The sequence below is a fragment of the Chiloscyllium plagiosum genome, unplaced genomic scaffold (assembly GCF_037043375.1).
Source record: "Chiloscyllium plagiosum isolate Xiang-an unplaced genomic scaffold, Cpla_swu_hap1 HiC_scaffold_7, whole genome shotgun sequence".
Classification (NCBI taxonomy): domain Eukaryota; kingdom Metazoa; phylum Chordata; class Chondrichthyes; order Orectolobiformes; family Hemiscylliidae; genus Chiloscyllium; species Chiloscyllium plagiosum.
In genome coordinates, this window is record NW_028270145.1 from 60,131,493 (window position 1) to 60,154,755 (window position 23,263).

Consider the following 23,263-nt stretch of genomic DNA (forward strand, 5'->3'; position numbering starts at 1 on the left):
TGGATGTCTTGAAACGGTTAAAGGTGGATAAATCCCCAGGAACTGATCAGGTGTACCCAAGAACTCTGTGAGAAGTTAGAGAAGTGATTGCTGGGCCTCTTGCTGAGATATTTGTAACATTGATAGTCACAGGTGAGGTGCCGGAAGACTGGAGGTTGGCAAACGTGGTGTCACTGTTTAAGAAGGGTGATAAGGACAAGCCAGAGAACTGTAGACCGGTGAGCCTGACCTCGGTGGTGGGCAAGTTGTTGGTGGGAATCCTGAGGGACCGGATGTACATGTATTTGGAAAGGCAAGGACTGATTCGGGATAGTCAACATTGTTTTGTGCGTGGGAAATCGTGTCTCACAAACTTGATTGAGTTTTTTGAAGAAGTAACAAAGAAGATTGATGAGGGCAGAGCAGTAGATGTGATCTATGTGGACTTCAGTAAGGCGTTCGACAAGGTTCCCCATGGGAAACTGATTAGCAAGGTTAGATCTCATGGAATACAGGGAGAACTAGCCATTTGGATACAGAACTGGCTCAAAGGTAGAAGACAGAGGGTGGTGGTGGAGGGTTGTTTTTCAGACTGGAGGTCTGTGACCAATGGAGTGCCACAAGGATCGGTGCTGGGCCCTCTACTTTTTGTCATTTACATAAATGATTTGGATGCGAGCATAAGAGGTACAATTAGTAAGTTTGCAGATAACACCAAAATTGGAAGTGTAATGGACAGCGAAGAGCGTTACCTCAGATTACAACAGATGGGCCAATGGGCTGAGAAGTGGCAGATGGAGTTTAATTCAGATAAATGCGAGATGCTGCATTTTGGGAAAGCAAATCTTAGCAGGACTTATACACTTAATGGTAAGTCCTAGGGAGTGTTGCTGAACAAAGAGACCTTGGAATGCAGGTTCATAGCTCCTTGAAAGTGGAGTCGCAGGTAGATAGGATAGTGAAGAAGGCGTTTGGTATGCTTTCCTTTATTGGTTCGAGTCTTGAGTACAGGCGTTGGGAGGTCATGTTGCGGCTGTACAGGACATTGGTTAGGCCACTGTTGGAATATTGCATGCAATTCTGGTCTCCTTCCTATTGGAAAGATGTTGTGAAACTTGAAAGGGTTCAGAAAAGATTTACAAGAATGTTGCCAGAGTTGGAGGATCAGAGCTACAGGGAGAGGCTGAACAGGCTGGGGCTGTTTTCCCTGGAGCATCTGAGGCTGAGGGGTGACCTTATAGAAGTTTACAAAATCATGAGAGGCATAGAGTCATAGAGATGTACAGCATGGAAACAGACCCTTCGCTCCAACCCGTCCATGCCAACCAGATATCCCAACCCAATCTAGTCCCACCTGCCAGCACCCGGCCCATATCCCTCCAAACCCTTCCTATTCATATACCCATCCAAATGCCTCTTAAATGTTGCAATTGTACCAGCTTCCACCACATCCTCTGGCAGCTCATTCCATACACGCACCACCCTCTGCGTGAAAAAGCTGCCTCTTAGGTCTCTTTTATATAGGATAAATAGACAAAGTCTTTTCCCTGGGGTCGGGGAGTCCAGAACTAGAGGGCATAGGTTTAGGGTGAGAGGGGAAAGATATAAAAGAGACTTAAGGGGCAACTCCAAACCAAAAGGGGCAAAATAAGCAAGAGTGCTAGATCAATGCACATCAGACCCCATAGCACATACCTATTCTAAAAAGTCTCATTGTATTAGTGGAGAGTATGAAGAAACCAGTTCATTTTTATTATTTTAGAACCCATCACCAAATATTCAGGGTAACTAATTATCAAACAACAATCAATACCCAACAATAACTGTATCTCAATAACAAAAAAAAACAAAGCCAGGAGGAAAACAGGAAGGGAACTAAATCAAGATGAAATTGATGGCGCAATCATATACCTCAGCCCCATAGAGCCTACTTCTCTCGAAAAGCTTCAAGGATCCTGGTAGACACTGTTTGCTCCATCTTCAAGGACACCTGGGCATGACTGTATCCTCCACTGCCCAGTGCTAGACCTGTTGATGGCTACTTTAATCAGACTGAGCACCCAGCTCTTATTTTCTGTTTGGCCCACTACCAAATTAACTAATTATATCAACTCAACAGTGACGATTAACCAGCTCCACTGGCCTGAAGCAGGTGAGATTTGGACCCAGACCTCTGGCTCACAGGTATGTACTCATTCGCTGTACTACAAAGTTTCTTCCCACACTGAAATCTAGAGTTCAAATATATGAATATTTAATTTTAACTATTAATGACAATTAGGGGTTGGCAAATGTGCTCTCCTTGCAAGAATGCATATCCCCCTAAACCTTATGGTCATTGAGCAGCAATTGCTCCTTGGAAATCTTATGATTTGATGTCCTTGTGTCAAATTGTTAGAATTTCCTATATCATTGTTTTTCTGAATAAAGAACTTCTAATCTTTGAGCATTGTCTACAAGTTCTAGAGTTGAATCCACATTTTAACAAACTGGTGAAATTTTTATTGCATTCATGTTGTGATCAAGACCACTGAAGAATGTTCCTTTAAACCTCTTAATGAGCAGTTGAAATGTGAAACATAACTCTGTTTTAAGGGAAATGTATCTGTCTCATTCCCTCTGCTAAAGTGGGCAAAAAAAGGTCAATTTTGCTGCTAACTTTGTGAAATAGACTTGAATGTGCTGGATAACTTGATGAACTTGAACTTTAAATGCTAATGCACAGAATGTGTTTCAGAAAGGGTATGTGTTTCCATCTGTTGAAAGCTGGTGGTATTGCAGACACAAGGTATACATTTTCAATTTAATAACATCACGATGTGAATATGCTCAGTCCAGCATACACAGTGCATTGTTGTCCAGTAAGATTTTACTGCCTGCCAAACTAATGGTGATAAAGTCACTGTATTTACCACATGATACAAAAGATATGTAATATCAATGAAATAGGAACAAAGGAACCCTATTTTGCCATTCAATAAGATCATGGCTGATCTGTGGCCTAACTCCATATGCCTGCTGAGGGCCCATATCTCCTGATATTCTTAATAAAAATGTCTGTTTCAGATTTACATTGATCAATTGAATCAGCATTGACTGCTGTTTGAGGAAGAGAATTCTAAATTTCCCCTACTCTTTGTGCGTAGAAGTGTTTTCTAACATCTTTCCTGAATGGTCTGGCCCTAATTCTTAGACTATGCCCCTTGTTCTAGAATCTTCAACCAGTGGGAAAAGTTTATCGATCCTGATTTTCCCTGTTAATATCCTGAAGACTTCAAATAGGTCACTTCTTAGCCTTCTAAGTTCTAGAGACTAAAGGCCTAATTTATTTAATCTCTCCTCATAATGTAACCCTTGAAGTCTGGAATGATTCCAGACTTGAACCCCCATTGAACTCACTCCAGTGCAAAAACATCCTTCCTAATGTGTGGTACCTAGGTCTGTTCGCAGTATTGTGAGAGTTCAATCTTGGGTTTTATATAGCTGCAGCATAATATCTGCATTCCCACACTGCCCTTTAGAAACGAAGGCCTGCATTCCATTATAAATTATTTTCTGCACATGTAAATGCACAATCTTTTAAAAATAGGTTTGAGGTATTTTTCACCAGCTACCAAGCCCAGACCAATCTCTGCCAGAACCAAGAGAGTAACTTCAAATCCATTTTGCAATCTCAACTATTCTACAAAGCAGGTCAGTTGTGTACACTCAAACCTCTACTAACTGTAATATCCTGTTACCTCAGTTGGCTAGGTGCCTGTTTTAGGAAGCAGAATGATGTCAATAGCATAGGTTCAATTCCTGTATTTTTTAAGGTCATCATGAAGGTCTTGTCCTTTGAATCTTGCCTGTGGCATGGTGACCTTAGGTTAAACTCACTTCCAGTTGTCTGTCTCTAAGAAACTCAGTATGCATGGCTTTAAAAACTGGGAGCATCAATTCATCAGAAGTCTGTAATTGCTTCACCCATCTGGCAAGTAGAATGTACAACATAAAGCATTACAATGCAGTACAGGCCCTTTGCCCCTCAATGTTGCACAGACCTGTGGAACCAATCTGAAGTCCATCTACCGACACTATTCCATTCTCATCCATATGCCCTATCCAGTGACCATTTAAATGCCCTTAAAGTTGTTGAGGAGAAAGTGAGGACTGCAGATGCTGGAGATCAGAGCTGAAAATGTGTTGCTGGAAAAGCGCAGCAGGTCGGGCAGCATCCAAGGAGCAGGAGAATCAACGTTTCGGACATGAGCCCTTCTTCAGAAAAGAAGGGCTCATGCCTGAAACGTCGATTCTCCTGCTCCTTGGATGCTGCCTGGCCTGCTGCGCTTTTCCAGCAACACATTTTCAGCTTAAAGTTGTTGAGTCTACTACTGTTGCAGGCAGTACATTCCCAAGCCCCTACTACTCTCTGAATAAAGAAACTACCTCTGACATCTGTCCAAAATTTGTCGCTCCTCAATTTAAGGCTATGTCCCCTCGTGCTAGCTCAGCCATCTGAGGAAAAAGGCTCTTGCTGTCCACCCTATCTAATCCTCTGATTATCTATCTAACTCAATAAAGTCACCTCTCAACCTTTTTCTCTCCAACAAAAATAGACTCAAGTCCCTCAGCCTTTCATCGTAAGCCCTTCCCTCCATACCAGGCAACATCCTAGTAAATCTCCTCTGAACTCTTTCCAAAGTTTCTACATCCTTCCTATAATGCGTTGACCAGAACTGTATGCAGTACTCCAAATGTGGCTGCACCAAAGTTTTGTACAGCTGCAGCATGATCTCATGGTTCCAAAACTCAATCACTCTACTAATAAAAGCTAACACACCGTATACCTTCTTAACAACCCTATCAAACTGGGTGGCAACTTTCCAACGATCTATGTACCTGGACATGGAGATCTCCCTGCTCATCTACATTACCAAGAATTAGCCCAGTAGTCTGCATTCCTGTTACTCCTTCCAAAATGAATCACCTCATACTTTTCTGCATTAAAGTCCATTTGTCACCTCTCAGCCCAGCTCTGCAGCTTATCTATGTTGCTCTGTAAACTACAACATCCTTCTTCACTATCCACAACTCTACTGACCTTAGTGTCATCCGTAAATTTACTTACCCAACCTTCTATGCCCTCATCCAGGTCATTTATAAAAATGACAAACAACAGTGGACCCAAAACAGATCCTTGCGGTACTCCACTAGTAACTGAGCTCCAGGATAAATATTTCCCATCAACCACCATCCTCTGTCCAGCTAGCCAATTTCTGATCCAAACCACTAAATCACTCTCAATCCCATGCCTCCATATGTTGTGCAATAGCCTACCATGGGCAAGTTTATCAAATGCCTTACTGAAATCCATATACACCACATCAACTGCTGGACCCTCATCCAACTGCTTGGTCACCTTCTCAAAGAACTCAATAAGGTTTGTGAAGCATGACCTACCCTTTACAAAACTGTGTTAGCTATCCCTAATCAACTCATCTCTTTCTGGATGATTACAAATCCTATCCCTTATAACCCTTTCCAACACTTTACCCACAACCGAAGTAAGGCTCACAGGTCTATAATTTCCAGTGTTGTCTCTACTCCCCTTCTTGAACAAGAAAGCAGCATTTGCTATCCTCCTGTCTTCTGGTACTATTTCTGTAGACAATGATGACATAAAGATCAAAGCCAAAGGCTCAGCAATCTCCTCTCTGACTTCCCAGAGAATCCTGACATTAAGCCCATCTGGTCCAGGGGACCTATCTATTTCTACCCTTCCCAGAATTGCTAATACCTCCTACTTATGCACCTCAATCCCATCTAGTCTAGTAGCCTGTATCTCAGTATTCTCCTTGACCACATTGTCTATTTCTAGTGTGAATACTGATGAAAAGTATAATTTAGCACTTCCCCTATCACCTCTGATTCCATGCACAACGTCCCACTACTATGCTTGATTGGCCCTAATCTTACTCTCGTCATTCTTTTTTTCCTGATATACCTATAGAAAGCCCTAGGATTTTCCTTGATCCTATTTGCCAAAGACTTCTCATGTCCCTTCCTGGCTCTTCTTAGCTCTCTCATTAGGTCTTTTCTGGCTAACTTGTAACTCTCAAGCACCCTAGCTGAGCCATCATATCTCATCCTCACATAAGCCTTCTTCCTCCTCTTGACAAGAGAGTCAACTTCTTTATTAAATACAGCTCCCACGCTTGACAACATCCTCCCTGCCTGACCGGTACATACTATCAAGGACCCGCAGTGGCTGGTTCTTGAATAAGCTCCACATTTCAAATGTGCCCACCCCCTGCAGATTCCTTCCCCATCCTATGCATCCTAAATCTTGCCAAATTGCATCGTATTTGGCTTTCTCCCAGCTATAACTTTGGCCCTATGATATATACCTATCCCTTTCCATCACAAAGCAAATATAACCGAATTGTGGTCACTATCACCAAAGTGCTTACCTACCTCCAAATCTAACACCTGTCCGGGTTCATTACCCAATACCAAATCTAATAGACAATAGACAATAGGTGCAGGAGTAGGCCATTCTGCCCTTTGAGCCTGCATCACCATTCAATATAATCATGGCTGATCATCCTTAATCAGTATCCTGTTCCTGCCTTATCTCCATAACCCTTGATTCCACAATCCTTGAGAGCTCTATCCAACTCTTTCTTAAATGAATCCAGAGACTGGGCCTCCACTGCCCTCTGGGGCAGCGCATTCCACACAGCCACCACTTTCTGGGTGAAGAAGTTTCTCCTCATCTCTGTCCTAAATGGTCTAGCCCGTATTTTTAAGCTGTGTCCTCTGGTTCGGCACTCACCCATCAGCGGAAACATGTTTCCTGCCTCCAGAATGTCCAATCCTTTAATAATCTTATATGTCTCAATCAGATCCCCTCTCAGTCTTCTAAACTCAAGGGTATACAAGCCCACTCACTCCAGTCTTTCAGTGTAAGGTAATCCCGCCATTCCAGGAACACAACACAAGAAATTGGTTTGAAGTGTGTCTACTTCAATGCCAGGAGCATCCGGAATAAGGTGGGTGAACTTGTAGCATGGGTTGGTACCTGGGATTTCAATGTTGTGGCCATTGCCCCTTATTGGCCTGTCTACATACTGTGTCAGGAAACCCTCCTGCACTCATTGGACAAAAACTGACTCATCTAAAGTTCTTGAACTATAGTATTCCCAGTCAATATTTGGAAAGTTAAAGTCCCCCATACCCTGTCACTCTCGCTCCTATCGAGGATCATCTTTGCTATCCTATCCTCTACATCTCTGGAACTATTCGGAGGCTGATAGAAAACTCCCAACAGGGTAACCTCTCCTTTCCTTTTCTAATCTCAGCCCATACTACCTCAGTAGACGAGTCCTCAAACGTCCTTTCTGTAATCGTAATACTGTCTTTGACTAATAGTGTTACTCCATCCCCTCTTTTACCATTTTCTCTGTCCTTACTGAAACATCTAAATCCCAGAACCTGCAATAACCATTCCTGTCCCTGCTCTACCCATGTCTCTGAAATGGCCACAACATTGAAATCCCAGGTACCAACCAATGCTACAAGTTCACCCACCTTATTCCGGATGCTCCTGGCATTGAAGTAAACACACTTCAAACCAATTTCTTGCTTGCTGGTGCCTTCTTGCAATCTTGAAATCTTAGTTCTGACTTCACTATTCTCAACCTCCCATGTTCTCAAACTACAATTTAGGTTCCCATCCCCTTGCTGAATTAGTTTAAACCCTCCTGAAGAGCATTAGCAAATATTCCCCCCCCCCTCCCCCAGGATAGTGGTATACCCCTCCGGTTCAGATGAAGACCATCCTATTTGTAGAGGTCCCACCTACTCCAGAAAGAGCTCCAATTATCCAGGAATCTGAAACCCTCCCTCCTGCACCATCCCTGTAGCCACATGCTCAACCCTCTCTCTCCCTATTCATCGCTTCATGAGCACATGGCATGGGCAACAAACCAGAGACAACGACTCTCTTTGTTCTTGCTCTAAGCTTCCACCCTAGCTCCCACCTCTTTTCCTACCTATGTCGTTGGTGTCCATGTGTACCATGAGTTGGGGCTGCTCCCCCTCCCTCTCAAGGATCCCAAAAACATGATCAGAGACATCATGAACCCTGGCACTTGGGAGGCAACACACCAACCGTGAGTCTCTCTCGTTCTCCCAGAACCTCCTACCTGTCCCGCTAACTGTGGAGTCCCCAATGACTAATGCTCTGCTCCTCTTCCCTCTTCACTTCTGAGAAACAGGGACAAACTCTGTGCCAGAGACCTGTACCCCACTGCTTACCCCTGGTAAGTCATGCCCCCCAACAGTATCCAAAATGGTATACTTGTTGTTGAGGGGAACGGCCAGAGGAGGTCCCTGTACTGCCTGCCAGTTCCCTTTCCCTCCTGTGACGGTTAACCCATCTACTTCTTCCTTTACCTGAGGTGTGATTACCTCCCTGTAACTCTTCTCAATAACCTCCTTTGCTTCCCAAATGATCTAAAGTTCATCCAACTCAGCTCCAGTCCCTTAAGGTGATTTTCGAGGATCTGGAGTCCGGTGCACTTCCCACAGATACAGTCAGCAGGGACACTACTAGTGACCCATACCTCCCTCTTTCTGCAGGAGGATCATTCAACTGCCCTAATCTCCATTCCCACTATTCTAAATTCCCAATGAGACTACTGAAAAACTAAAAAAAAAGAAGTTAAAAATCACACAACACCAGGTTATAGTCCAACAGGTTTAATTGGAAGCACTAGCTTTCGGAGCGCTGCTCCTTCATCAGGTGGAAACCACCTGATGAAGGAGCAGCGCTCCGAAAGCTAGTGCTTCCAATTAAACCTGTTGGACTATAACCTGGTGTTGTGTGATTTTTAACTTTGTACACCCCAGTCCAACACTGGCATCTCCAAATCATAACAAAAAAAAAGAAACTAGCCACCTTACCACTCCGGTGCACAGAAGCTTTGACTTTTTTGGTTAGAGGGGAGGATGGGTGGGAGACACTACCCGAATAGTGTTTCGGGGAAAGCAACCACCCAAATATAAAGCCTCACTTACCCAGCAGTCACAAATCCTTTCCTGCTCAGTTTGCGTTCTGCCTGTACAGAAGGTAAGCTTTCATATCTTTAATAGCTTTTAAAATTTACCTTCCCGTAGGGCCTCTGTCACTCTTCCCACTCTAACTGCCACCGACAAAATGAAGAATGCTGAAGTGATGAGCATATTGAATAATATGTGTTGTGGATGGGATAGTGTCTCTTAGAGTGTTGGATTGATGCAACTGATACGTGTTGGTGGAGGAGTACTTTTATCCTTACTGCTTGGGTACAATAGAAACTCTCTGATTTTCATTTTCCTAATAATACATGTACCAGGTAATGAAGTCAATTACTTTTGACCCTGTAAACATCAGTCACAGGATTAGGTCCCAGGAATTTTGAATAATTTAGCTTCTTTTGTCCATGTTGAGCAGTTAAGAATTCAGTCTACTTTTTGGCAATGCTATATCTAGTAACGAACTATCATACCTATCTGCCAGATGACAAGCAATTTATTTTGTAATCACAAGATAACCTTAATAGTTTGAACCAATATGCCACTAATGAATATGTAATTACATTGACTTATGGTGTTATTTAAATAAGCTTGATATAACTTGACATACATTTAAACTAGAAATCCCAGGACTATAATGTTCAAGCTGTTGCCTGTAGCCTTCATATCATCTGTTTTATAGCTGCTCTAAATTGAAGACCATTGAACCCTGTAAAGCTGTAATTCATGAGCAAATTTGGAGTTTGTATTTAGATTAAAATAGATAGTGGCTGGTGACTCATCACAATAATGTGTAATAACACTGCTTTCATGTATATTTTTCTAAGTCATTAGTATTTTTGAACTGCAACACCTTAAGGTCCTAACTTTCTTTCTCTGCAAACCTATCTAATTTGATTTGAATTATTACTGTTGTGTGTGAAAAGTGTTGTCTTATGTGCTTTACAGGCAAGTGCAAGTACATCGGGGTAACAGAACAGAGTACAGGATACAATGTTACAGCTGCCAAGAAGGTGCCAAGACAGATGAGCTTTAACAGGTCCCTTCAAAAGTCTAATAACAGCAGGGAAGAAGCTATTCTTGAATCTGTTCATATGTGTATATAAGCTTTTATATCTTCTGCCCAATGGAAGGTAGTAGAAAAGAGTACAATCGGAGTGGGAAGGGTCTTTGATTATGTTAATTGCTTTCCAAATGCAGTGGGAAATGTAGGCGGAGTCAATGGAAGGAAGGCTGGTTTTTGTGAAGGACGGGGCTGTGTTCACAACTCTGTAGTTTCTTTCGGTCTGGGGAAGAGCAGTTGACAGACCACACTGTGATGCGTTCAGATTGGATGTTTTCTATGATGCATCTTTAAAAATTTATAAGTGTCTTTGTGGACATGCCAAGTTTCCTTAGCCTCCTAGGATAGTAGAGGAGTTGTCAAATATCCTCTATTGTCACTTACTCCATTGTAGAAGTACAGTGAAAAGCTTTTACAATGTCTGCCTCTTATGGTGCCATCTTAGGTACAAGTACCTTGGTACAAATCTTGGATACAAAAGAGGAATGAAAAGTAAATACATTACTTTACAGAGTTTAAGAAATAAGTTAGAAATGAAACATTGTTAAAGGATTGATATTACAGTCAGGTAAAAGAATTCCAATAAACATTATCTTGTAGCAGCTCAGCGCAGAGCCTCCTCACTAGGTCTCACCGCCTGCCTGAGTCCCCAGGCTAACAGCTGTCCCCACTCTGCTCAAAGTTTCCTGTCTGCTCTGTACTGGTACAAAAAGCTGCTCCAGGGTAAGTTCCAGGACAGGTCTCTGCCTGGGACTCACAGCCCACGCACTGCTCCACCTGGAACCCTCAGCCTGCATGTGCCGCTGTTCCAGGATTCACCTCCGGGGCTAAGGGGAGCAAAAATGAAAAGAGAGAGAAGGAATGAAAAGAGAGAGAAGGAAAGAAAACAGAGAGAAGAAACAAAAAGAAAGAAAAAGAACAGGTGGAACAGCAGAGTTCTGTCACCATCTTGCTGGATCATGTCCATTGTAATGCTTTCTTGACCATGGCGTCGACGTGGGTAGACCAGGACAGATTGGTGATCATCACACCCAGGAACTTGGTGATCTTGATTATCTCCACCTCAGCACCATAGATGTAGAGAGGGACATGCTCTCCACTTCCTGATGTCAATGACCAGCTACTTCATTTTGCTGACATTGATGGAGAGATTGCCGTCAAACACTCAATCTTCTTCCTGTACTCTTTCTTGTTATTGTTTTAGATCCAACCTACAATAGTAGTGTCATCAGCTAACTTGAAAATGGAGAGGATGTGGAACTTGGCTACATAGTCATGTGTGTGTATAACAAGTATAATAGGGGACTGGGTACATAGTCTTGCAGAATACTGGTATTAAGGATTATTGTGGAGGAGATGATGTTGCCTATCCTTACGAATTGGTCTGTTGGTCAGGAAGTTGAGAGTCCAGTTAGAGCGGGGAGCAGAGATATAGGTCCTACAGTTTTGGAGATGAGTTCGTTTGGAATTATGATGTTGAAGGCAAAGCTGTAGTGACTATGTTGAAGCCTGATGCACATAGTGTCAAGATGTTCTAGGGGTGAGTGAGGGGTCAGGGAGATGGCATCTGCCATGGACTTGTTGCACCAGTAGATGAATTGCAAGGCATCAAGGCAATCTGGGAGGCTGCAATTGAAGTAACTTGTAACCAACCTCTCGAAATACTTCATAATTACGGATATCAGAGCCACCGTGCAGTAGTTATTGAGGCACACTGAATGATTTTTCTTTGGCACTAGGATATTGGTGTTCTTCTTGAAGCAGGTGAGGATTTCAAATCATAGTAGGAGGAGGTTGAAGATGTCTGCAAATACTCCCACTAGCTGGTCCACATAGGATTTAAGTGGATAGCCTGGGCTGACCCCATCTGGACTCGTTGCTTTCTGTGGGTTCACCCTTAAGAAGGCTGACCTAATGTCTGCAGTGGTGAACGAGGATGCGGGTACATCAGAGGCTTATGGAACAGGTGAAATCACTTCACTGCCCTTCTGTTAAGGTGAGCTTAAAGATTAGGTCGGGATGTACTGTTGCCCGTGTTGTGTTTGACTTTGCTTTTTAACCAGTTATGTCATGTAAACTTTTCCACAAATGACTGATATCCATGTGGTTAGTCTGGCTCTCAAGTTTAGTTTGGTATCCCTCTTGGCGTGCCTGATGGCCTTGTGAGGGTCATACATGGATTTCCTGTATAGATCAGGGTCATCTAACTTGAACGCCTCAGACCTGGACTTCAGCAGGTAGTAGATCTCCTGGTTCATCAATGGCTTCTGGTTGGGGAATAAATGGATTAAATTCTTTGTCATGTAGTCATTCACACACTCATTAATGAGTCTGTGATGGTAGTGGTATACCTGTTTAGGTTGGCCACTGAGTTCATGCATATGAATCAGGTGATCAACCCTAAGCAGTCCCGTGGAAGCCCTTCAGTTTCCTCTGACCGACACTGCACTACTTTCTGTACTGGGTCCTCACGCTTCAACTTCTGCTTATAAGCCGGTAGGACGAACACAGTGTTGTGGTCTGATTTTCCAAAATGCAAACGTGTTAGCGAGTTTTGAGAAGATTTGTAGCTCAGGTTTAGGTTTTGAATGTAGATTTGCTCGCTGAGCTGAAAGGTTCATTTCTAGCTGTTTCATTACCTTGCTGAAAATTCCTGCTTTCTATTTATATGTTTGGGTTTCTTTAGGTTGGTGAAGTCATTTTCTGTGGTGATATTATTTCCTGTGGTGAAGTCACTTCCTGTTCCTTTTCTCAGGGGGTGGTAGATCGAGTCTAACTCGATGTGTTTCTTGATAGAGTTCTGATTGGAATGCCGTGCTTCTAGGAATTCTCGTGCATTTCTTTGTTTAGCTTGTCCTAGGATGTATGTATTGTCCCAGTCGAAGTGGTGTCCTTCCTCATCCGTATGTGAGGATACTAGTGAGGGAGGGTCATGTCTTTTTATGGCTAGTTGGTGTTCATTTAATCTGATGGCTAGTTTTCTGCCTGTTTGTCCAATGTAGTGTTTGTTACAGTCCTTACATGGTATTTTGTAAATTATGTTAGTTTTGCTCATTGAGGTGAACCTGCACAGCAGGTAGCATGGATGACATTTCACTGTTGAATATTCTAGGTCCTGGGAGCCATGTCTTGAGCACCAGGAGGTGTTAATTAAGAGGCAGACCTCACCCCCTCTTGCCTCACTCAAGTCAACCGAGCAGTCCATTCGCTGAACTGAGAAACCCTCCGGTTGTAAGGTGTAGCAAGGGTGGGCCATGTCTCTGTGAAATAGAGCACACAGTAATCCTTGAATTCTCTTTGGAAGGAGAGTCTAGTTTTAAGTTCATCCATTTTGTTCTCAATGGCTTTGACGTTTGACAGATGTATGCTGGAAGGCGTGGGGGGGATTGGCTCGAAACCTCGGAGCTTCAGTCTCACCTGAAGCCCAGCATGTTTCCTGGGTTGGTGGCTGCTCCTAGTTGATCCTGGGTGTTGGTGAGGGATGTCATCTGCTCCGAGAGGTGAGTGAGTGCTCCTTATGGGGTACTGAGCATCAATCGCAGCCTTGAGCTTTCTGCAGGGTCTCAATGTTGGTCACCATGGGATCAGGTCACGTTCCTGAGCATATCGCACTTCAATTCCAGCATCGGTAATTGGGCTTCAATAATCAGAGGATCCCCAGACTTAGAACTGAGTTTTAAAAGAACAGAATGTGCTAATGTGTCGTATTTTCTGACTGAAAAAGGAAACATTGGTGATTCACATTATGCAAATTTCATTTGACACTGAGATTCAATATTAGCAGAATGTGACAATTTACAGATTATGTTATTTTCAAGCATAAGTTCTTCAAAAGATCATTTATTTTTGCTTTGTTCTGCATTTCTACAGTAAGGCAGTTCTCCTTTAATGGATTGTTGCATTCTTGTGCAACCCCACATTATAGAAAAATCACAATTTAGAAACAGCGCTTAAAGTGTTGGTGATGTAATCGTGTTATAGCCAATATACATTTTAAAAGTTTGTGCTTTAGAAACAGTGTCCACAATTCGTCAATCGTGTTACAGCGAATTCACGTTAAGGAAACACACTTTATAGCAGACCAAACTTATGTTATATTGAGAGAATTTCAGTTGTTTTGGCTTCACACTTTCATTTAAATATGAATCAATATTTATTGTTGTTTTTATTTGTAAAACTTGTAATTGTGTTTTGTCAATCTAAAGATTTTAATTTCAATGAATGCAGTTTACAGTAAATAGTCTGGTCAGTAGTTTGATGATCCATATTATGTTGCAATGGCAATTTGCAGAAGAGTACATCTTCTAAATTATAAGTGACACCAGGATAGAAATTGGAATGCCTCATACCTGATTTGCAGCTTTCAACAGGTGGAAGGCATAGCTATAAAGCTGTGGGACCAATTTGCAGACATAGATCTTATTGATAAAATGTAGCCTTGGATGAATTGGGCATCCTAATTTACCTCTTCAAGAATTTTAATGCTAGTTAAAGGATTCCTTGAAATAATGACTCTTATCAGTCCTAAAGGTCATCGCTGGTTCTCACCTTCTTCTATAAAACATCCTTTAACCAGCTCAAATCTGATCACTGAAGGCACTAAGTAGAAATGTTCCAATTGACTGCTTTGTTGATGAGCTACCTGGTGATGTATAGAGACAAAAAAAATCCTGCAGATGCTGGAATGCAAGATAGACAAGCAGGAGGCTGGAAGAACACAGCAAAACATTCTATCAAGTTGGTGATGTATAACAGTCTGCAGCTTGCTTGTCTAATTTAAATAAAGTTCAGCTTGATCAAGTTTATCTTTTCTGGTGCACAGACGATACTGTAAGAGTAAATGTTGGCCCAATTGACTTGCTAGCAGCAGTTTTTAAGTCATTGTTGGGAAAGGTGATTGGGATTGATTGTAATGGAATGTTATGGAGCTCTGTCATTTTTTACCTGGAGCTCCAGATGATTTGAAAACAAAATTAAAACTTACCTTTTAAAAATAGCTGCTTCTGAGACTGCAAGCATGCCAGACAAATGTTCTTGTCACAGTATTTATATGGTTAGTTCAGTTCCAGGTTAATGGTACTTCCCAGAATATTGACAACTGGGGACTCAGCAATGGTATTAGTCACATGAGCTCACTTCACTTGATGTCCTAGCTGAGAAATTGACCAGGAGGTTTTCTTCTACCATCCACTGCAAATGTTCCTTCACTGGTCACTGGATATTGGGATTCCTATAGATCCAAACACTGTAAGACTTGCCTTATTATCAACTTTGTAAATTGCACCTGAGCCATTTTCCAACCCTACATTCTTGATGTTGAAGTAGGGTGTGTCAAAGTCAACTTACAGAAAATGGCAACCCTGATCAGATGATTTCTCATGCAACTGCATGGACGGCTCCAGAGAGTTCACTGGCTCTGAAAAATGCCCAATTTATAAGTATACAAGTCAGCTTGCTGAGCTCGAAGGTTTGTTTTATCAACATACTAGGTAACATAATCAGTGAGAGTCTCTGGTGAAGCACTGGTGATATGTCCTGCCTCTCTATTTATAGGGTCTTGGTTTCTTAGGGTGGCTGATATCATTTCCGGTTCTTTTTTTCAAGGGAAGGTAGATAGGGTCTAAATCGATGTATATATTGATAGAGTTCTAGTTAAAATATCATGCCTCTAAGAATTCTCCTGTGTGTCTTTGTTTCGCCTGTCCTACGATGTGTATGTTATGCCAAAGTGATGTCCTTTTTTATCTGTATGTATAGAAACTAGTGATAGTAGGTTGTGTTTTTTGGTGGCCGGTTTGTGTTCATGTTTCCTGCTAGTTTGTCCGATGTAGTATTTTTTACAGTTCTTGCAATGTATTTTGTAAATGACGTTAGTTTTGCTGGTAGTATCTAATGGATCCTTTACGTTCATTAGTCGTTGTTTAAGTGTGTTGGTAGATTTGTGGGCTACCATGATGCCAAGAGGTCTGAGTAGACTGAAAGTCATTTTCTGATATGTCTTTGATGTAAGGTACCACCAGCAAAACTAATGTCATTTACAAGATACCATGCAAGAACTGTAAAAAACACTACATCGGACAAACTAGCAGGAAACTTGCCAGCAAGATACATGAACGCCAACTGGCCACCAAAAGACACAACCCCATAACACTAGTTTCTATACAATAAGACAAAGAAGGACTCTACTGGGACAACACACATATCTAGGACAGGCAAAACAAAGACATGTATGAGAATTATTAAAGGATGGCATTCTAACCAGAACTCCATCAATAAACATCAATTTAGATGCTATCTACCTTCCCTTGAAAAAAAAAACAGAAATGACCTCACCCACCTTAAGAAATCAAGACCAATAAATAAAGAGGTGGGATATACCACCAGCGCTTCACCAAAGACTCTCAGTGATGATGTTACCTCGTTTAGTGACAAAATGTCTGAAAGCAAACCTTCAAACTCAGTGAGCAAACTTACATATTTATCATCAGCCTGATCTATAAAGCTTCTCAAAAATCGCATGCCCAATTTATCTCAGATTACCGTGGAAGGGTAAGACATCTCAAAGTTTTGAGCAACTGACAATTGATCAACCCGTCTGATTTAAACTTTCAATGAAGTCTGGCAAGCATCTATCGGTCATTAGTTTGGTGGATTCTCCAGAGTAATGCCCCAACTAATCTGAATTAGTATGAGGTGCAGCACGTAATGAGAAAACCTGAAAGAATGTTTTTGTTTATTGCAAACACAATGTGATGCAAAAGCATGGAAGGTCCACTGTAGTAATGCAGGGGATAGGTGAGACCACATCTGGAGCACTGTGTACAGTATTGGTTTTCTTATTTTAGGAAGAATAAAATGTGCTTGAAACAGATCTGAGGAGGTTTAACACACTAATATCCAAAATGCATGCATTGTCTGTTGATGAAATCTTATTTAGATGAGGTTAGAAAAGTAAGAGACAACTTGACTGAAACATGTGAAGGTTCTGATGCGTCTCGACAGAGATGTTTCCTCTCATGGGAGAATCTGGGACTGGGAGTCACTGTTTAGAAACAAGTGTTGTCCATTTAAGACAGATGAGGTTTTTGTTTCTCACGGAATTGTAAGTCTTTGGAATTTCTTCCTGAAAAGGCAATAGAAGCAAAATGTTTGAATTTTTTAAAGCAGAAATCTGTAGATTCTAAAAAATAATCAGGGCGAAAGATTATTTGGGTGTAGGTGGGAATGTAGAGTAATCAAATCAGCCATAATCTTAGTGAATAGCAGAGAGGCTGAGTGGTCCACTCCTGCTCCTATTTTCAGATATTTGTATGAATGGCCTATGCATGTTCTTAATTCATGTGTATTTGTCTGAATCTGTATCATTATAAATGTGAGTCTGGATTACTGTGAATGTGAATCTGCATAAATGTGCACCTGAATCAATCTAAATATTACCAGAATCAGCAGGGTAGATGCATTGGCACATTGCTTAAGACCAAGATGAGTATGAATTTTATTTCACTTGGTGATAAACCTTTGGAACTCACCAATCTAGAGGTCTGTGAGGCTCAGTGTTTGAAAATTATACTGATTCATTATTACATTTTAAAACTCAAGAGATGTGGGAATAGTGCAGAAAAATCACGTTGAAATAAACAATCATCCAGATCTTTACTCATCCAGGAAAATGGAAAGCATTCAATTACACTCCTGACTTATACCTTGCAAAAACAAGCACAGAGAATGCTGGAGAAACTCAGAAGGTCTAACAGAATCATTTGAAAGAGAAAAACAACATTTTGAGTACAGTATAGCCAACCTTTCAATCTAGTCAGCTGCATTTGGAAAGTAGAACAAGTATACATGGCATACAGGTCTCTGTTGAGAATATTCTCTGAAAAGTTCAGAAACTAGCTGGAATCAAGCAGAGCAGTTTTTGAATGCCAATGGTCATCCAGATGTGCAGAGGTGTTTTGAGAGATGAGGTATTCTGCAACTGATGTCTGATAAGATGGGGACAGAATAGGACTTGATGGATATCTCTGGGATGACATATGTAATTGATGAGGCGAGTCATGATGAGAAAACTCACTAGCCTCATGCAGAAAGCCATGCAAAAAACTTAACTCAGACTCGGCCAAAATAATGTAAGATTCCGCCCAGAAAGATGAAATTTCATAAGATGAAATGAGATCATTGCTGATGTTATAATCCTCAACTCAATTCTACATTACTTTACCATTCCTTCACTGACGCTGAGTCAAAGCTGGAACTATTTTCGTAACCTTACTGTGGGTGTATCTGCTCTCCATGTTGTGCTGAGGTTCAAGAAAGCAGTTCAGCACCACATTCTCAAAAGCAATTGAGGAAAAAAGCAATAAACACTGTTCTAGCCAGTGATACTTGCATCCTGTCAATGAATAACGAAAAGATTAAATTAAATCAAATTAGATTGATCCATATTTTAAAGGGAGGGATGCTTGTCAAATAAATAAATAAATAAATAAAAGAGGACATCAAATAAGCACTACCGCAGTTAGGCGGTAGTGTGGGGGTTAATAAAAAAAAAGAAAGAAAGAAAAATAAAAAAAAGAAAAAAAATTTAAAGGGAGGGTAGATACTCTGGATGGATTTTAATGGACACCCCACACAGCCGGAAATATCAGAATCAGTAAGCATTTGAACTTTTTGAAGCCTCAAATTGCTGTTTTTTAAGCCTCATATCGCTGTTTGAAACCGCTTAATAAAGTTACAACTTGTTCATTCAGATGGACCACATTTAAATGTCAATGTGATTAATGAACAGAATGGGCTGTGAATGAATAATTTTGTAAATGTCAATTACAGTCAAATAATCAATTAGCAAACATTTTGAAATATTTAAAAATTATATTGTTATGAAAATATTTTGACCTTTACCTTGGTCCATATGAATGTCCTGCTCTTGAATCTTCACCCTATAAATACTTGTGTAAGGTATTTCACTATTTTTTTTTGTTTGCAGTGTGACCCAGTTCTTGGGTAATTTTGTTTTGTGAAAGCAATCCCAGTTTCTTGTACTCTACATGTCCGTCAACTGAGACATTTGGACTGTAAATGCATTTGTTAATTAGAGATTTTTCATGATACAGGTTTCAAGTATGTATTCCTAAAAAAATGCTCCATAGCAAAAGTGAGATTTTGTATAAGAATCTTGTACCCACAAAATGTTGAGTTGTCTGACTTGTGCACACTCCAGTAGCACGTATGTTTTGAATTCATTTTAACCCCTGCTTTTTGGTCCTATCATCGAAGATTTTTAATTCAAATTAGTGTTCAAGAAATAAAGCTTCAGAATATCCCATGGAATGTAGAAATATATTATCTGTTCTTAGGAACTGTTGCACAGACAAATCAACAAAAAAAATATTAGTTACCTGTTTTGTTTTCTTTTTCCAGTTCAGGTGTGAGTAATGTGTAATGATGAAGTAATTTCAATTAACTCAGTCGGTTAGTCTGTATAGTCTGTATGCTTAATAACCCTTCCATTTTGCAAGCTAAGGTGTTCCCTCTTGTCCATTGTAATACCATGGTGTAATTGGAGAGATGGTGATATGCAGAAGTCAATGATTAACAGTTTGGATAACTGAGGACTGCCCAAAGAGAGAGAAATGCTGAGGTGTGATCTTAGCATGCTGAACATCTTCAATCTATTCAGTAGATTGTTTTACTATATTGCAAACCCTGCTTCTAAATATTGTCTTATTTTTAGAACTCTAGTGTTGAACTCTAGTTTTTACTATCTGATTATGCAAAGCTTAATAAGGTCTATCAATCAGTTGCTCGACTTCTTAAATGGGACTAATAAAGAAGTGTTGAGATTTAAATTGTAGTATAGGTTAAAGGCACCTGTTCAGTGAAACATTGGACCCACAGGTTGAATCAGCTGTTTGCTTGTTGGAGTAGTAGGCCTTAATTTAAATATATTAACTTACAAATGTTGTTCATTGTTCTTAAAGAATATAAATTATTTTACTTAAAGGAATATTTTTCTTGTACAAAAGCTTCATCCACAAGACTTTAGTTAGAAACATTCTTCTAATTAAAGTCAACAGGCAGTGCAAAAGTCTCAAAACTGTAGCCATATTGGTGAAAGGAAGGGGAAGAAATATTTGCATTTGATAAATATGTCATGGTAACAACAGATTTGAATTGTATTGACACTTGTTAGTCATGTTTAGAAATTGAGATCACGGTATTAGTTCTCATATTTAGTACAAACTGCAGCTATCACAATTGTGCTAATGAGGCTATTTTCCCTGGAGTGTCGGTTGCTGAGGGGTGACCTTTATAGAGGTTTATAAAATCATGAGGGGCATGGATAGGGTGAATGGACAAGGGCTTTTACCTGGGGTGGGGTTTGTCTAGAACTAGATTGCATAGGTTTAGGGTGAGAGGGGGAAACATTTAAAAGGGACCTAAGGGGCAACTTTTTCACGCAGAGAATGGTGCATGTGTGGAATGGGCTGCCAGAGGAAGTGGTGGAGGCTAGTACAATTGCAACATTTAAAAGGCACCTGGATGGGTATATGAATAGGAAGGGTTTAGAGGGATATGAGCTGGGTGCTGGCCAATGGGAATAGACTAGTTTTGAATATCTGGTCGGCATGGATGAGTTGGACCAAAGGGTCTGTTTCCATGCTGTATATCTCTATGACTCTATCTGTGAAAATCCTTTTAAAGTGACTAGATAGCTCACTGACCTCATTCCTGGTGCATGCTGGGAATGCCTAGATATGAGCATGTATGTGCTGCAATAGCAAAGCATGGAAGGTGAAATTTCTATCAGTGAATTACATATTTCTGGATTTCAGAGCAGGACTTCCATCCTCCCACCCGTGGCTCCAAGGTTTACCACAAGACCCCTATCTTGCAATCTTTGCTGTTCCTCTGTCGTTCTACTACTTTCCCCAGCAGTGACCTGCCACAGAGGATACCTGCCTGACAACCAACTAGTCTCTCGATCCAGCAAAAAAGTGTAGACAAAAATGTTAATGAGTTCCAGCCATTGGAATACAAGCATAAGGAAGTGTAACTAAGGTCACATTAAATCTTCATCAAACCTTGATCAGTTTTGGGCACTTGACTTCAGGAAAGACATTGTTTCTAAGGATCAGTTAGAGCACAAAAGAATGATACAAGAATTTAAGGTAAATGGTTAAAACAGATTGCAAAAGGGGATTTAGAAAGTTTAATAACCTAATAGTGATGTTTAAAAAGGCCAAAGGATTCAATAAATTAGATACAAGGATGTGATTACCCTCATAGGGGAGTGCAGAAAAAAAACTAATTCAATCTTAATCTCAAAATTAGAGTGAGCGTAACTTGAAGTAAAGTCAGGATTATTTTTTCTTTTATGCCAAGGGTAGAAATCTGAAACTTCTGAATTTGACCCCAGCTGGGTCAATTTTATTTTTCAAAATTGAAATTGACAGATTTTTATCATGAGTGTCCCAAGGGATATGGAGAAAAGATAGCTAATAGACTATAATCACATAGAGTGGCAGAATAGGTTCAAGGACATAAATGGTCTAGTTCTATTGTTATGTAATCTTTTTACTATTTTGACACTGCAGTTTCTCCCTTTAATTTGCAGATTTCTGGCAACTACAGTATTTTTTCAATGTCTCTCTTATATTTTACGCTTATTCACTGATAGATTGTATCATTTATTCCATTATTATGTATTTTCAGTTTGCACCAAGCTTAATGGTTTTCTTTGATGTTGCAACATCTGTTTTGCTGACATTTAGCTGTGTTCAGCGGTTCTGCCTATGACTCTTTTGCTTTCCAGTACCATTACTGAATTTGTTTAATTTGCAGTTCTGCCCATCTCTGTTCATCTAAATTGAATCATATATACAATTCATCCCATTGAAAATTTGCTGTTTCATTTGAATCCTTTGAGTTATGGGTTGATTCAAGTTACTGTTCTCAAATGGGAAGGTGATAGCATAGTTGCAGACAGTAAAATTTAAATTCAATACAATCTGGAACAAAGAGCTGGTCTAATAGCAACCATGTAACCATTGTCAATTGTCGTACAAAAAGAGTTGGGTTCACTTAATTTGCTTTTAAGTGCTGTTCTCACCTGGTTAAGCCTACATGTGATTCCTGACCTACAGCAATATGGTTGACTCTTAACTTCCCTCTGGTAAATTAGGGATGGACAATTATTGCTGGCCTAGCCAGTGTTGCCCATGTCCCATGAACAAATATAGCCTGTTCATGAAACCTGCTGCTCAATTAAAACAATTAAGTCTAGCTCGAAGAAGTAAAGTAATGCAGTGAAATAATTGAAAGCGTGGGAGCCATTTGTTCACCAAAACAATTAAGTCTAGCTCGAAGAAGTGAAGTAATGCAGTGAAATAATTGAAAGCGTGGGAGCCATTTGTTCACCAAAAGCACCAAAATTAATAAGTGTTTTTTGGTCATGTTAAATGAAGAATAAACTTTGGACAATACAACATGAAGACTTCTACTTTTCTTGAATATTGCTATCTGATTATTTTATGTCAAGCTGAACAAGCAAATGGAAATTTGGTTTGACATTTTATTTGAAAGCTACATCTCTGATAACACTTCATGTTCCTGAACTATGGTGAAGTGACAGTCTAGGTTATCAGTCAAGTCCTGAAGACCTTCTCCCTTTAACTAGTTTATGTATTTCCTCCTAAATTCAAAGTATATTTTCAAGATTTTCATGACAGTAACATGTTTTAAACCCAACACCAATAAATTGATGCAATCTGTGTCTTTTGTACTTCTAGGTGTTATTAAAGTGGATTATGGAGATGTGTCAGCTAGAAAAGGCCTAAGAGAAAGACTGAAGTGCAAATCTTTTTCATGGTACTTGGAAAATATTTATCCTGACTCCCAAATCCCAAGGCGTTATTACTTACTTGGTGAGGTAGGAATGTTAAGAACTTTTCTTTATTTATAATAATTATTAACTTTTGCATAATTAAGTATTTTTTTTATTTAAATTTATGAATGTGGGTAAAATATTACCATTTCACTAATCTGACATGCTCTAAGTTCTTTTTTTAAGAATTGATTATAGAAACTGCTAAAGAGTCAGCAAGCTGGCCGGTATTTATAGAAAAACAAAATTAGTGTTCCAGGTAGATGACTTTTTGT

At 40.3% G+C, this 23,263-nt stretch overlaps 1 protein-coding gene across 5 annotated transcripts in view; it reads left to right on the forward strand.

Annotated features, from left to right (window-relative positions):
- Positions 1 to 23,263, forward strand: part of galnt13 (polypeptide N-acetylgalactosaminyltransferase 13) — a 421,608-nt gene that overhangs the window by 305,683 nt on the left and 92,662 nt on the right. For all 5 annotated transcript variants that reach the window (XM_087989066.1, XM_043693775.2, XM_087989067.1 and 2 more), the window contains one exon: positions 22,894 to 23,033. In XM_087989066.1, the coding sequence (XP_087845192.1) occupies positions 22,894 to 23,033 (140 nt within the window). The remainder of the gene's footprint in view (positions 1 to 22,893; positions 23,034 to 23,263) is intronic.